This window comes from Rhyacophila brunnea, unplaced genomic scaffold (genome assembly GCF_057557595.1).
Source record: "Rhyacophila brunnea isolate RB1 unplaced genomic scaffold, BYU_Rbru_1.0 scaffold_4, whole genome shotgun sequence".
Lineage (NCBI taxonomy): Eukaryota > Metazoa > Arthropoda > Insecta > Trichoptera > Rhyacophilidae > Rhyacophila > Rhyacophila brunnea.
The window spans coordinates 14,196,821-14,210,463 of record NW_028233068.1 but is presented as its reverse complement, the minus strand read 5'-3'; the positions used below and the strand labels follow the sequence as shown (position 1 = coordinate 14,210,463).

Here is a 13,643-nt window from a genome sequence, read left to right as displayed (position 1 = left end):
GGACTGACTTTTTCAAAATGTCTCTACAGAATGTTTTCACATTGCTAATCGACATTAGAAATACATTGATAAGCAAATTAATATTATCATTAAATTGATGAGCAACAATTCAAATGTTATTTATTTATGATATTCAAAAATCTTGTAAAAAGTTGGAAAAGAGTGACTGAGTATACTTATAAAAATCAGGGAAAATATAATTATTTGTTGTGGCAGGCACAGAGTCGACTGTCATCTTTTTATTCCACAGTCTGACGTCAGAACTGTCAGAATATAAACTGTTTTGAATTTTTAATTTCGGTATTCGTCTGTTATTTCACTACGTGGTTTATTCATACTATGGTGGGCGCCTTTCCACTGCTATTATCCAAAAATTTGTGCAATGTAAACATGGAACACCCGACGCAGAGCGCCGAAACTGAAGAAATTTGCGTAGGAAGCCGAGTAAGGTGCGACGAATCTATCGGAACTGTGAAATACATCGGAGAAGTTAGCGGTTACAAGGGACTGTGGTACGGAGTCGATTGGGATGATGACAGCCGAGGAAAGCACGACGGTTCGGTCGGGGATGTGAAGTATTTCGAAGCTAGGAGTTGGAATTCCGGGTCGTTTGTCAGGCCTAACAAACTCATCCCGTCACAGAGTTGCGCGGACGCCATCCGGAGATACTACGGCGAAAAAGAGGTGAAAATACATTGTTATTATTATTTTAAAGTATACAATTCGAATAATAATAGAGTAAAATTTTAGAATTCATATGTTTGCAAAGTTTTTACCTTAGCAGATAACAATAAAAAGCTGGTTGATATGCATCCCTGTCAGTGAAATCAGTGATTGTTGAAGTCCCTAATTTATTATGTACTGCTTTTTTTATTAAATCAATAATATAAAATTTGTTGCCATGGTTACGCTTCAAAAACTTGTATATTATGGAATCTGTGAAATGAGCATGTACTAAATATTTTCATCGCAATCAATCAAGATTAGAAGTCTTGGCTAGTCAGGTCATATGCGCTGCTCATATATGAATGATCAACAAGCGGCAGAGAGCTTGCAATTCGGTAGTGCTTAGAGGAATAGGCACCCCAAACATTTGCAGTCAGAGAGACAGATGGATCTGTCAATCGATGCTTTTTGCTTCAGATACCAAATCAGGGGGCGTCCAATCTAGATAATTATATGTAGAGAGAATTATTAGAAGAAGTCATAACTCTTCAAGAATTCTAGCTTTGTTCATAGTGCTAAGCGTCTAATTCAAGTAGACCGGTAAATGATATTTAATTTGAAAGGCAAGGAATATGCCTACATATTGGAAAAATATTGAAAATGCAAAAATGGTAGCCGTGTCAAACTCACCTGCAAATTTCGGTAATTGTGCCGCAGAGGTAGACACAAGGCTTTTATATTTTTTTTTTTAGAAAAACAGTTTATTCCATGTAGACAATTATAATAAATACCTTTTTCAAAGTAATAATCGTCAAATGAAAATGACAATCGTCAAACGAAAATGACTACTGCATGGTTAGACTGGTGCCACGCATGCTCAATGGCTGTGATATTTGAGATTTGATTAACTTAAAAAATATTTATATGATTTTGGTGAATGCGCATAGTGCCTAAAGATGCCGAAAGGCGAAATCCGGGTCGCAAAAAACTACTCAAATGGAATAGCACAAAATTTCAATCCATTAAAATTTAAAAAATATTGCCGGATTGTTTCGATGCACCGTAGTTTGATGTGACATTTCCACCATTGTTTTGGTAATACATACTAACCTAGAAAACCATGCAAGTGGTGTCATGGTATAATAGTAATATGATTATATTAAGTGATGGCCGCGCGGCTTAAGCTTCAGCCTATGACGTCGTAGGTCCCAGGTCCGAATCCTGGGTCTGGCAAGTACACATATTGTTTTTCAATTTGTTTATGAGTTAGAGTATGGACCTAATAGGTTGAGCAAGTGGCTAACATCTATTTCTCGTAAAAACAAAATCTGACAATACAAACCTCCTCCACTCTGTGGAGGCCCGTATGATCTTATTAGGATCGGATATCGTCAAAAAAAAAAATATGAATATAATTAAAAATAATAGTGTGGTTCATTCTAAGGGTTCCGTTGGAATAAAGCTGATGAAAGTTATTTACCACTAATATTAAAGAGTGGAAAAAAGAAACACAAAATTAAAACAAACCACTTACGCTTGAAACACAAAAATGTCATTTACTACAAAATATTGGATTTTGTACATATCGGTTTTTGAAAATAGATGCTTCATTTCCAAAATAAGGTACATAAGGTTTTAGGGTAATTACATCACCAATTTAATTTATCAATGGTGTCAGGAATTGATATTGTTCCAACGTCCTTATCTATTATTAGTGCGTGCAACAATATCAAAATTTAATGTTTGAATTAAATCACAGCCGTGCTAGCTATGTCTTTATTGACTTTGAAACACCTCAGATAACGTAATTAGGAATTATTTGCAGGAAGAACAACACATGAGTTGATAATTTAATTAGTTAACAGTGCATGGAAAAATGTGTATTCAAATTTCATTCAGTTAACGATTTCTTCTAGGATTTGTCCAATACATATTATGTTTTGAATGAACCTATAATGGTTATTAGTAGGGTGGTCTTTTTAAGAATGTATTTATTTCAGGATGAAGATACGGCAGCTCTCTATCAAGCTGTCATCGACGACTGGAAAAAGCAAATCAAAGTTCCTTTTATAGAAATGATTGGATTTGATTCAGTGCAACAGAAGCAGGGGTAATTATTTTTTAATTAACTCGTTATTTTGAATTAGTATTTATCAACAAAAGGAGAAAATACAATGCTGAGCTCTACAGTCTGCAGGAAAATCGTAGAACAGTCCAATTAATTGAGATAGGGAGACTGTGCTGGCTAGTTCACACGCACCACCAATGAGAGTATTGTCAAACAATTCAATAGCACACAGGAGAAGAGGTAGGCCAAAAATTTGCTAACTCGATGCTAAGCTGTCATTAAATGCCGTATACTGTGGATACCGAACTGGAAAGCGGATAGGGACAGGTGGAGAGTGTTATTGGAGGGAGCCAAGATCCACCCCAAGTTATCGCACTCCTAATGAATGTTTTCATTATAAAATTAATATTATTGTAGATAAAAATAATGCTTCTAGATCATAGGGGGGCAAACTGCGGGCCGCATGTGGCCCGCCGGGTATTTTTTTGCGGCCCGCCATCATTAATTGTACTTCTGATTACGAATAACTTTTTTATAATTATAAAAAATATATTAACATAGATTAAATTTTGCTTAGCAATAGTACGCGATCCATTTTCAATAGATATTGATAGTGTACCAACAGAGCTACAACTTGAGATTATTGATCTGCAGTGTGACACTGATTTAAGAGAATTGCATCGTCGTGAAGAAATCTCCAAATTTTACAATGCCCTTAATTCAGACAAATTCGACCTTAAAGATTATGCAAGAAAAATGTTCGTTATTTTTGGATCAACCTATACATGTGAACAAACATTTTCGATCATGAACCTCAATAAAAATTCTTTACGATGAAATATCTCCGATGCCCATTTACAAGCAGTTTTGAGAATATCAACTATAAAATTAACACCTGAATTTTAAAAAAATGTTAAAAAATGTACAACAGTTTCATTCATCTCATTAATTTTTTTGTAATGTTTATTTTTCGTGATAATAAATAGTGTATACCTGAAAATGGTATTTTACTTGCGGCCCGCCGCTCATTTTGAATTCTTGAATTTGGCCCTTTGGCCTTGAATTCATTAATCCAACACAACGATAGAATGTGTCTTGCAGTAGGTTTTAATTGTATAAAGGTATTATTATTAACAGATTCGATAGTTTGGGCGGAAACAAAAAAGAGCGGTAAGGAGAACTTATCTAGACAACCCAATACAATGTCAACTATTTATAATGACCACAGACAATATACAAATTAGTTATGCTAACTTTTTGCGGACTATAATACATTTTACAAAGTATAATGGTTTGTCAATCAGGACAGTGTTTTCTGACCTTAATCCACTCTAGATATACTTCAGCTTTCTTCAAATGTGTGGCGGTCGAATTAATTAAAGGAAGTACACCCGACAGTATTTTTTTAAAGATCATGGTCAAAGAAAACATACCAATTATTTCTTTACTTTAATATGGCTACTAAAAATTTTAGATATCAAAAATATTTTTGTGTTACACAGGTTGACATAATATAACATTGTGATGTGTCACAGAATAAGGCCCAGATATAGAGCGCGCCACTAATTGTGGCAGTCGTCAAAGTCAAGTCGATTACAAAAGACATACAGTGTACTTAACACAATCGCTGCGTACCTTTTAATTAATTTTTAATTACCGCATTTAAATAACATGCTAATTGGATCAATCGGCCGCTTAACGGGGACACGGCAGCCGTGTCATCCGCGTCGAATGAGTTAATCTTCGACTAAAATAATAAATTGCCAATCGAAAATCATCTAAATTTATTGTACTATGATTTATGAAATGTCACTTTATTTTTGAATCTGAGAATTTTATTTGTGGTTTAAAAACAAAAGTTTTACTCAATTATATATTAATTGTTGAGTTATTTATGTTGACAGCTGTTTCAGGCTGTGAACCCATCTTCAGAATCACACTAAGTTAATACTAAATAGTCTTGTGTTGTTCTAAAGATACGTTCATAGCCTGAATAGCTAGCTGTCAACATAAATAACTCAATTATTGTAAAATTCACAAAATATTTTTGTTTTAAAACCATTATAATAGAGTTCTACCATGTAAATGCCAATTCAATAAGCAGGTTCATAATGGATGGAAATAAAATGTCTATTAAATTTATGAATATTCTTCAAAATAATGTTTTTGTAACAGGACACTGGATAAACTGTTAGAGGCGTGCGTAGGCGACCGGTGCGTGAGCGTTGCTGGGGATCTGGCTTCTCTCTGTCCAATGCTACAAACGCTTGATGTATCCCGCAACCTTTTAGCCGACTGGAAATCCATCGCTGTTATAGTCACACAACTGTCACATTTGACGACCTTAGATTTAAGGTAATTATTTTAATAAGCCAATAAGGTTATTCCAATGGTTTTTAATAAAATATATAAAATAAAAGAAAAGACAACCATACTTAATGTTGATGGCTTTTTCTTCCAGCAAAAACAGATTAAAACTGCCTACATCAAACAATGAGATAGATAAGTTTGCGAAGTGCTTTGAAAATCTCAGAAAGATAGTTCTCACCCACTGCAATCTAGAATGGCAAGATGTTGAAAGAATATCGAAAATGTTGCCCCGGATCGAAGAAATCGTTCTGGCGTACAACAATATTTCCAACGTGGCAACACTCACCGACGGAATGTTTTCTAATGTGACCAGTGTCGTGTTGGACGGGAATCATTTTGTCAGTTGGGAGGACATTTTGAATCTTGGAGTGGTGGAAAATTTGAAAGTTCTCAGCATGAACGATTGCGGCATCAAAGAAGTCCGTTTCGACAATAGTTTTAATGATGAAAAAGCTAGACAATTTTCCAATGTAGAGGTGTTGCATTTAAAACAAAATATGTTAAACGACGTAAGTTTTGCATTGTATTACTTTACTAATTTCATATTGATCTTACTTACTTCTCTATTCACTATGCTACTCCTTAGGATTAGAGAAACGTATCCATTTTACAGGAGACACCAAACACAAGTAAATTTACATTCCACTAATATTAACAAGAAAGTGTTTTCAGGATATACATAATTGAACTATCTTTTATCTGAAAGAAATGAAAATATAATTAATATTAAATTCTACAGGTTTTTTTAAAAAGGTTTGTCGATAGCTATTTCATTTGTAACACCATTATCAAGACTATTCAGATAGGCCGTTTGCCTTTGCTTAAATACTATACGCATAGATAGAGACAGAATACATTTTCTTATTCGTTCAAACAATATTATATATGACTTTGTATACTTATTATTAATTGTAATACTATTAATACTTTGAAAACCCTAAGTGGGTTTTTAATGGATATCAAAATTTATATTTATATTTTCATTTCTTTTAAAATGGAATTCTACCAAGTAAATGCTAACTCAATTAATATCTTTTATCTGTTGAATTATTTGAAAAGTCTTTTTGTCTCTTAATGTTAGCGGCGAAGGGTGAAGGTAGGCATTAAGATCCGACATAAATAGTGCACATTAAACTTTGTCAGTATCGTATCATATCTTAACAGCCTACCTCCATCCTTCGCCACTGCTTAATGTAATATGTTATTTTATGTCAACTACAATAAATGTAACTCAAAATTGCTAAAAATAATATTCTTTTATCTGATCCTAAGGGGTCGTATTAGGATTAAGTTTCAAAGGCTCAGTATACTTCAATCTTTGATCAGTTAATTACAATAATCAATGATTATATAAAATAACTTTAAAATTCTTTTATTTAGGTATCCTTTTTCGATACCTTAACTAAAGTATGCTGTCATAAATCTGTATATTAAATTCATATTTCATTCATATAGCATGTATTATATCGTCGGCGTAAGTGCGATACTGCCGAAGACTTTTAAATTATATTTTTGTCACATGCTGTTGAACAAAACTGCTAATGAACCGTACAGTAAACATTTTTCCTTGTCGAAGAATGAAAACACCTATTATATTTGATTTCCACGAGTCATACATGATCTGATTGCTCAAAGGATAAGAGCACTCAGCCGAACAGTTAGAAATGTGAGTTTTGATTGCCATTTAGCCTACCCTTTTGTATGTTTTCTGAGGTTTTTTTTCTTCATATAACACTCTTAAATCTTGTGTATTCAGTATTGAAAGAAAAAATAATATTTTAAGAAACCTATTCGAATTACGCAAAAGCAAGCAGCGGAGTAACAATATCTTTCCTGAACATTTTCAAAAAAAGTTCATATGGAATATTGCGCTTGCAACTTTATTTTATGGAAAATATTCACCTTACTTACACGCTTTAGAGACACATATGTTGCATTTTGGAGTGGAAATGTATTCTGCCATTCCTGAGCCATGCTTACATACTTTTATCGTAGTCCACATTTTTTTCATTTGTAAATAAATCTTATTTTCTTTTTAAGCGATTCATCAGCTGTTTACTTGGTGGTAATTCATGAGAGTTTATAAAATTTGATATTCATTACATATAGTCATTTTATTATATCTGACGAATAGTGGAATGATGGGTGCATTTTATAAAATAACATTCCTATTATTTTTAGTGGCGATCGGTGAGTGAACTGAACAAGTTATCTGCCTTACAAAAACTTTACTTCCTGAAGAACCCAATTTTGAAGGAAGACGATTACGACACTTGCTGTCAGCTTGTCATTGCCAGGATAGGGAACCTCAAGGTAACACCTCAACACTTGCTTACCTAAAAGATAATTAAACTTTTAGATGATTATCTGCGACAGTTTATAATTGATTTCTCAATGACATTTCCACTGCAGGAATTGAACGGTTCAGAAATTGCAAAAGAAATCAGAAGGGGCGCCGAATATGACTATTTAAAGAAGCACGGAAAGTCTTGGAAGAAACTTGAAGCTGATTCTCACAATGCAAAAGAATTCCTTCTAGAACATTCTAGATTTCAACAATTAGTCGCAAGTATGTTTTTTGTTGCATTGTTATTATTGTATCTGTACAATTCGTGGGTCGGGATGTGAAGTCAGATAAGTCACAAATTGTCATTTTGAGATATAGCAAAAACAAAGTTCAAAAAAATTCCCCACATTCCCCTAATCATAGTTATGTTTTTTTATGGGTAACAAATCAAATAACATGTAATTGGCTTTCAATTATATGTCCTAGAAGTATTCTAACTACTTTGTTTCATTAAAACTTAATTGGTTGAAAAAAAAAAGGAATTGACTTAACTGGATTTGCACAAAAAATGATTGACTTACCTTACTACGCACAAAGTAATATTGTTATTTTTTCATGTTAATCCGACTAATATTAGCAATAAAACACACATTTTATACATAAATCTTATTGGTTTATTGAACAAAATATTATATAAATTTAAAAGTAGCATTTTTATAACTTTTTTTTTACTTTAATGTTATTTAAGTAGTGAAAAGGCACACAAACCTGATTATTATAAAGGTTCATCGTTATTATTAAACTTCAGTATGGATTTCTTCAATGGTATCAGGTTAAATATCACTGACTATCTCAGATGTCTCAAGTGACTCACAAAATTCTCTATAATACGATGAAATGTATGGAAGTAAGTCTATCAAATCTTTCGTCTTGTCTCGTCTTATATATGAAATTTGTTAAAATGCAGTCGTCTCGTCGAGAGTTCTTTTAAATTTCACTATTCCCGGTTCGTGTTTGTTGAATTGAAGCCACTAAACATCTCTCCAAACAAACTTTTTCCCATCTGTGTCAATTTTTCTGAGTGGCAATGGTCCTTTTAATCGATCCGAGTAGTTAAAAAAATCTGCACGAGTCATTTCAGTGACTATAAAAGGATTTTTCTCTGCAACCTCACACATTGATTTGGCCCAATCATGAGGATGCTCGATCGTTCCACTATATGTCTTTTTTTTCTTCTCAATTATGCGATGGTCACTATCGCACTCCATATGTGTGTGGCCAGGGACTAAAAAGTGTGATCAATTTTGTTTAAAGTCTCAGAATGTTTTACTGCTATCATGCACATTACACCTACGTGGCTATTTTTGTTTTGACCCGCACATCTATCAGAATACATGATCATAATGCTTAATATTATCATGTATCCCCTTGGTTAAGTATATGAACAGGCATGAAGCAATATCGTTAGCTTCTCTATTAGCAAGAGTCTCATGGCATACATAGCAATATCCCTGGTTATTATCACAATCATGCACTGTCAAATGTCGTTTGTAAAAGGCCAGGGAACTTTGCTGCATGTCAAATGTTACAATTTGGCAAGAGGAATATTGCAAGTACTCTTTATCACAACTTTTAGCTGAATATGCAAAGTCAGCTTCGTCATGATGCTCTTTCAATTCCTCACGAGTTTTATTTCTTTCTTCATCGTTGGTGGAATTCTTAATTGAGTTAAGTTTATCGCATTTTTGGCAAGTATCTTTATTTGGCCGTTTGAATGTTAAGTTCATGCCATGGAATATTTCTGCATATAAACGAATATTGATGGGAGTAGAGCTAATACTCTTCAAATATTGAGAATACATCACAGTTATTGTCAAATGTGGCGGTAAGTATTTTCTGACACTCCCTTCTAGAGTAATGACTGTCATAATGATGGAATTGAGAGTATATGTGTCTTTGCTATTTGCCTATCTTCTTCGCTATCTTTGTTTTTAGAGATATCTTTCCTCTTGCATCTTCTTGAATAAGTATACCGGAAGTAGTCGCACGTTTTTTTCTTAAAACATATTCAAAAAAAATGTGACTTTCACGTAATGTTTTTAGTGTACAACCTTTACAAATTGGTTTCCGTAACAGTTCAACAGTCAAGAATTATTGAACGGTTACTTGGCGAAAATGTTGTTTTCCTGTTCGCTTTGTCTGATACGACTTTTTTTCGTATTCATAACTTCCAGTATAGGTACTTGTTGTGTAACTTTTGCCAGTATTTCGTGCAACATTTTTATCATTTCTGAAAGCTTTGTATCATCCCTTAAGTTACATTTTTGGTGATTATTACTTCTCAATCGAGAACGAGGATAAAAGGTTAAAACATCGTTGTGATGTGTAATCGTGGAAGCACTATTTGAGCATGAAGGGCGTGGTTCTTCAATGTCGGTAAATTAGACTGTAATAATTCTTGAATACTAAAATCAGGATCTTTTATGCTATCAATGAATCGTCAACATACAAGTTATTGGAGTATGTGGTTGAACCTAGTAGCAAGATTATTTGTTTGGATATTGTGTACGTGTTTTTAGATTTAAATAAATCAAATTCGATAAATTTGGTATATTTTGTATTATTTACAAATAATACACATACTTATTTATATAAGTCATAATTTATTATAATATGACTATTTTACTTACGTTCTGTTATTTTTTTTTCAAAATTTCTCAAAATATCTTTAAAAATACGTTAGATTCACCAAAATCAACACTGAGTAGGTATGACGTTTGAAGGTAAGCCAAATATGAGTAGTAAGGTAAGTCACACAAAATGTTGACTTATCTGACTACTCATGTGACTTAACTGTGTGCACACCCTGTAAAATAAAAAATATGTTTTGACTGAAACTGCATCTCGCAAATGGTGAGACGTACGGCTTACCTGACTACACACAACGAAAGATTATTTTTTTTTAGTATAGTGGCATTCATATCTCATTTTTGCTGTTTTGTGACTTACCTGACTACACATCCCGACCCACGAATTGTCTGTGCGGATAGTTTCACAACTTTATTGAATAAAAGTATTACCTACGTATTTTTACAGACATTCAGACATTTCAAAACAACAATTATTGTGTGTTGATAACGGCTTTGTTTCAACACAATTAACATTCGAGTGTTGATTAATCATTAAATAAATTGCATACACCATTGGATTTTTTTTATATAGTTTTCCTGAAGTATTGTGTAGTAATCATAAATTGAAAAAAAGATTTATCATAATACATCGTCTGTCGCTAATTCCCGTGAACTGTATAATTGAAATAGACAAAACATTCGAAAAATTAAAGCATCATAGAAATTCAGTGAATAGGTTCGGTTACCTAGTCAATTTTTTATAAAATATGCATTTGACTTTCAAATTGCAAAGCTCAAGTTAATGAGGTTTATGGAAAATATCAAAAACAAAATTTTAAGCTTCTATTGCTAGAATGGTTGGTCAAATCATGGTGGGATCAAATCTTTTTTTTCATTAGTCCTAGTGAACAGTCTTGTTTCTTGTGTGTTTTAAGTGATTTGAAAGCATTTGTAAAGTCATTGGGTATTTTCAATTTATTTGCACAAACAACACATTATTTAAATGACTGTGTAGAGAATAATATAATAATATGCCATCTATATGGTATGTAGTACCTTCCGACAGCCACATGGTGTTAATGTTGTAATTGTTTACAGAACACGGATTACCCGAAGATAGCCTATTAGAGCTAAAAGAAAACTCGTGGGCCATAAACAATCGGCTCATCGAGATATTCCTTCAGGACGAGGTGACTGGCGTTCTGTTCAAGAAAAAGCTGCCTTCCTCCATGACCGTCCAGAAGCTCTCCGCCCTTGTTAGAAGACTCTTCTCCATGAAGAATATTGGTGCTAAGGGATCGCCCATTCTCTACTGCAGATACACTAACAAATGTGATGACAGCGATAACATGATTATACCGCTTGATAATCAACTCAAAGGATTGGATTATTATTCTGTCAATAATGGGGATATTGTCTTGGTTAAATGGAGATAGAGTTAAATATATTCTCATAGATGACTATCGTATTGACTCTCATAAACTGACCGACTGAGCTTAGGCATGATTATTTCATCTTCTTAATCGATGGTGCTACAGGCCAAAGTTCTAACTTATCAATCATCCCGTTTCTCCAACTTCTTCAGTTTTTAGTCTTTCAAATTATTTCAATCTTTAATGTGGACGTGTCTTTTACTTTTGATTTTTTTAAGCGATAACACCAAGCTGAATATGTCTACACTTAATTCTTGCTTGGAGGTTTCTCGTTACATGGAATTTTGCTATACCTAACAGAATTTACATATTCAGTAGGTATATGGATTTTTTTAAATACAAAAATTAGGCAGTAGGCGAGATAATGTCAAATCAGACCATACGAAACTTCGATTTACAGGCAACTTTTGATAACTGAAAAATTCCATCAAGTTAATTACATCAATTATCTAATTGCGGCATAGAAAGAGATAGGTTTACCTATGTCATTTTTAAAAGACATTCACGGTAAAATTGGTCAGCATTTTCATCTGTGAAACTTGAAAAATGTGACTCTTTAAGCTAGCCGTTTATACCCCATCACAGAGACAACTTTCGGAACAGATAATAATCGTTGCACCACTCGTTTAAAATGAAATTATTTAAAGTATTTAAGAGCTAAACTGATTATGTATTGCATAAAACATCTTCGTCTTTCGATGCTATCTACAATCGAATGTTGGTGAGTAACTTGCAGTACACCTTCTTATCCTGGGCCAGTCGTATCAGATCTCCAACGCCTTGGACATTGAGCCACTACGGGGGTTGCGTAGCCAAGAGAACCTCTACCTTCCCCTGCATTATGAGTTGGAGTAAATCATACTTCTCATCGTGGAAAATATGGTCGGAGTATGCCAGTTTTCTGTCTTTAATATTAGCTATAAGTTGTCTCGTCTTATTGGCTCATCTTAAAATCCCTTCATTGGTATTGTAATCAGCCAAGAATATTATGGAATGCCGATACAACCATATTTCAAAAGCCTCTAGTTTTCTTATGTTCCTTTAATATATAGACTTCGACACCGTAAACCAATGAGGGTATAATATAGCACCTGATTGCCCTCCATCTATGATCAGAGCTATGTATCGAATACCAGAAGACATCAGAAACCTATTCCATTTGCTGTACAATTCTAAACACCGTCCATGTAATATTAAAATGTGTGACAACAAATCTGCACAATTACAATATATTTTGTTTTTCGGTCCTCGATTCTCAAGTGTGTTGTAGAATACAAAAATTCCTCAAAAACTTTGGCTTACATTAGGGTCAGTACGGTAGATATCTACTGAAACATCATCTCTTGATGACAGATTGCTTGGTGTGTGCATTCCTTTTTTTAAGAAGTAAATCCAGGTATCCCTAAGCTCAAGTGTGCAAGGAATGATTATAATTTAAGCGCTGTATTTTTCTCACATGTCTTTTTTTATGTACAAATTAACAAAATAATGATAATATATTAACAGAAGAAACATGGCAACAATTAATTTATTAATCTTCACTTCATGCTTTCAGTCGATAATTAAGATCAATAACTTCTTGTCTTTTGCTATTTATGCAAGAAGTGCACACAAGTATTTAAACTTTTCAAAATGAATTATAACATTGCTATCATCTTCTATTGATTCTATGCGATTCAAATGCTATCTGTTTTTAGTTCAACATCAAAATGATATGCCTAAAAGGATGTTCAGAATCAAACGTAGAATATCCGTCAAATTAGTGAAGACCTTTCATTATAATATATTACTTCAATCTTCTACACTTGTTCAACAATCTTCTCCGCTGACAGACTTATGCAACGTCATTAAAATTGATTATCTCTCATCTTATGGATAATTTTATTTGAATAAATAAATTAATAATTGCTATTTTTATTTAAATTATATTGTAATTAATAAGTAATTAGAAATATCAATAAAATATTGGTTTTTTTAGATGTTTTTGTTTTATTTTAAAATGACTTAATCAATGCAATGTCATTATTGCTGGGCTCAAATTAATATAAATTAATATAATATAAAATAAATTATATTTATATTAGCATTTTCAATCCCACGAAGATCATATGGGCCTCCACAGAGTGGAGGATGTATAGTAAAATCTCATTAATACGAATTCCATGGGACCGAAAATCGAAAAAAAAAAT

The 13,643-nt window shown here is 33.1% G+C and overlaps 1 protein-coding gene across 1 annotated transcript; it reads left to right on the top strand.

The window, feature by feature from the left end:
- Nucleotides 1–243: 243 nt before the first annotated feature.
- On the top strand, nucleotides 244–12,933 carry Tbce (Tubulin-binding cofactor E). The gene is made up of 7 exons (XM_085953850.1): nucleotides 244–684; nucleotides 2,667–2,776; nucleotides 4,910–5,089; nucleotides 5,196–5,613; nucleotides 7,286–7,417; nucleotides 7,517–7,673; nucleotides 11,120–12,933. Exons 1-7 carry the CDS (start codon nucleotides 340–342, stop codon nucleotides 11,455–11,457), a joined length of 1,680 nt encoding a protein of 559 aa, XP_085809976.1. The 5' UTR covers nucleotides 244–339; the 3' UTR covers nucleotides 11,458–12,933.
- The last annotated feature ends 710 nt before the right edge of the window (nucleotides 12,934–13,643 follow it).

Bases quoted from the DNA above. Each gene is read 5' to 3' on its own strand.
- Tbce (XM_085953850.1), top strand. From the start codon at position 340: ATGGTGGGCGCCTTTCCACTGCTATTATCCAAAAATTTGTGCAATGTA. The intron at 5,090-5,195 runs GTAATTATTTTA...TTTTTCTTCCAG, and splicing joins TTGACGACCTTAGATTTAAG to CAAAAACAGATTAAAACTGC. The intron at 5,614-7,285 runs GTAAGTTTTGCA...TATTATTTTTAG, and splicing joins AACAAAATATGTTAAACGAC to TGGCGATCGGTGAGTGAACT.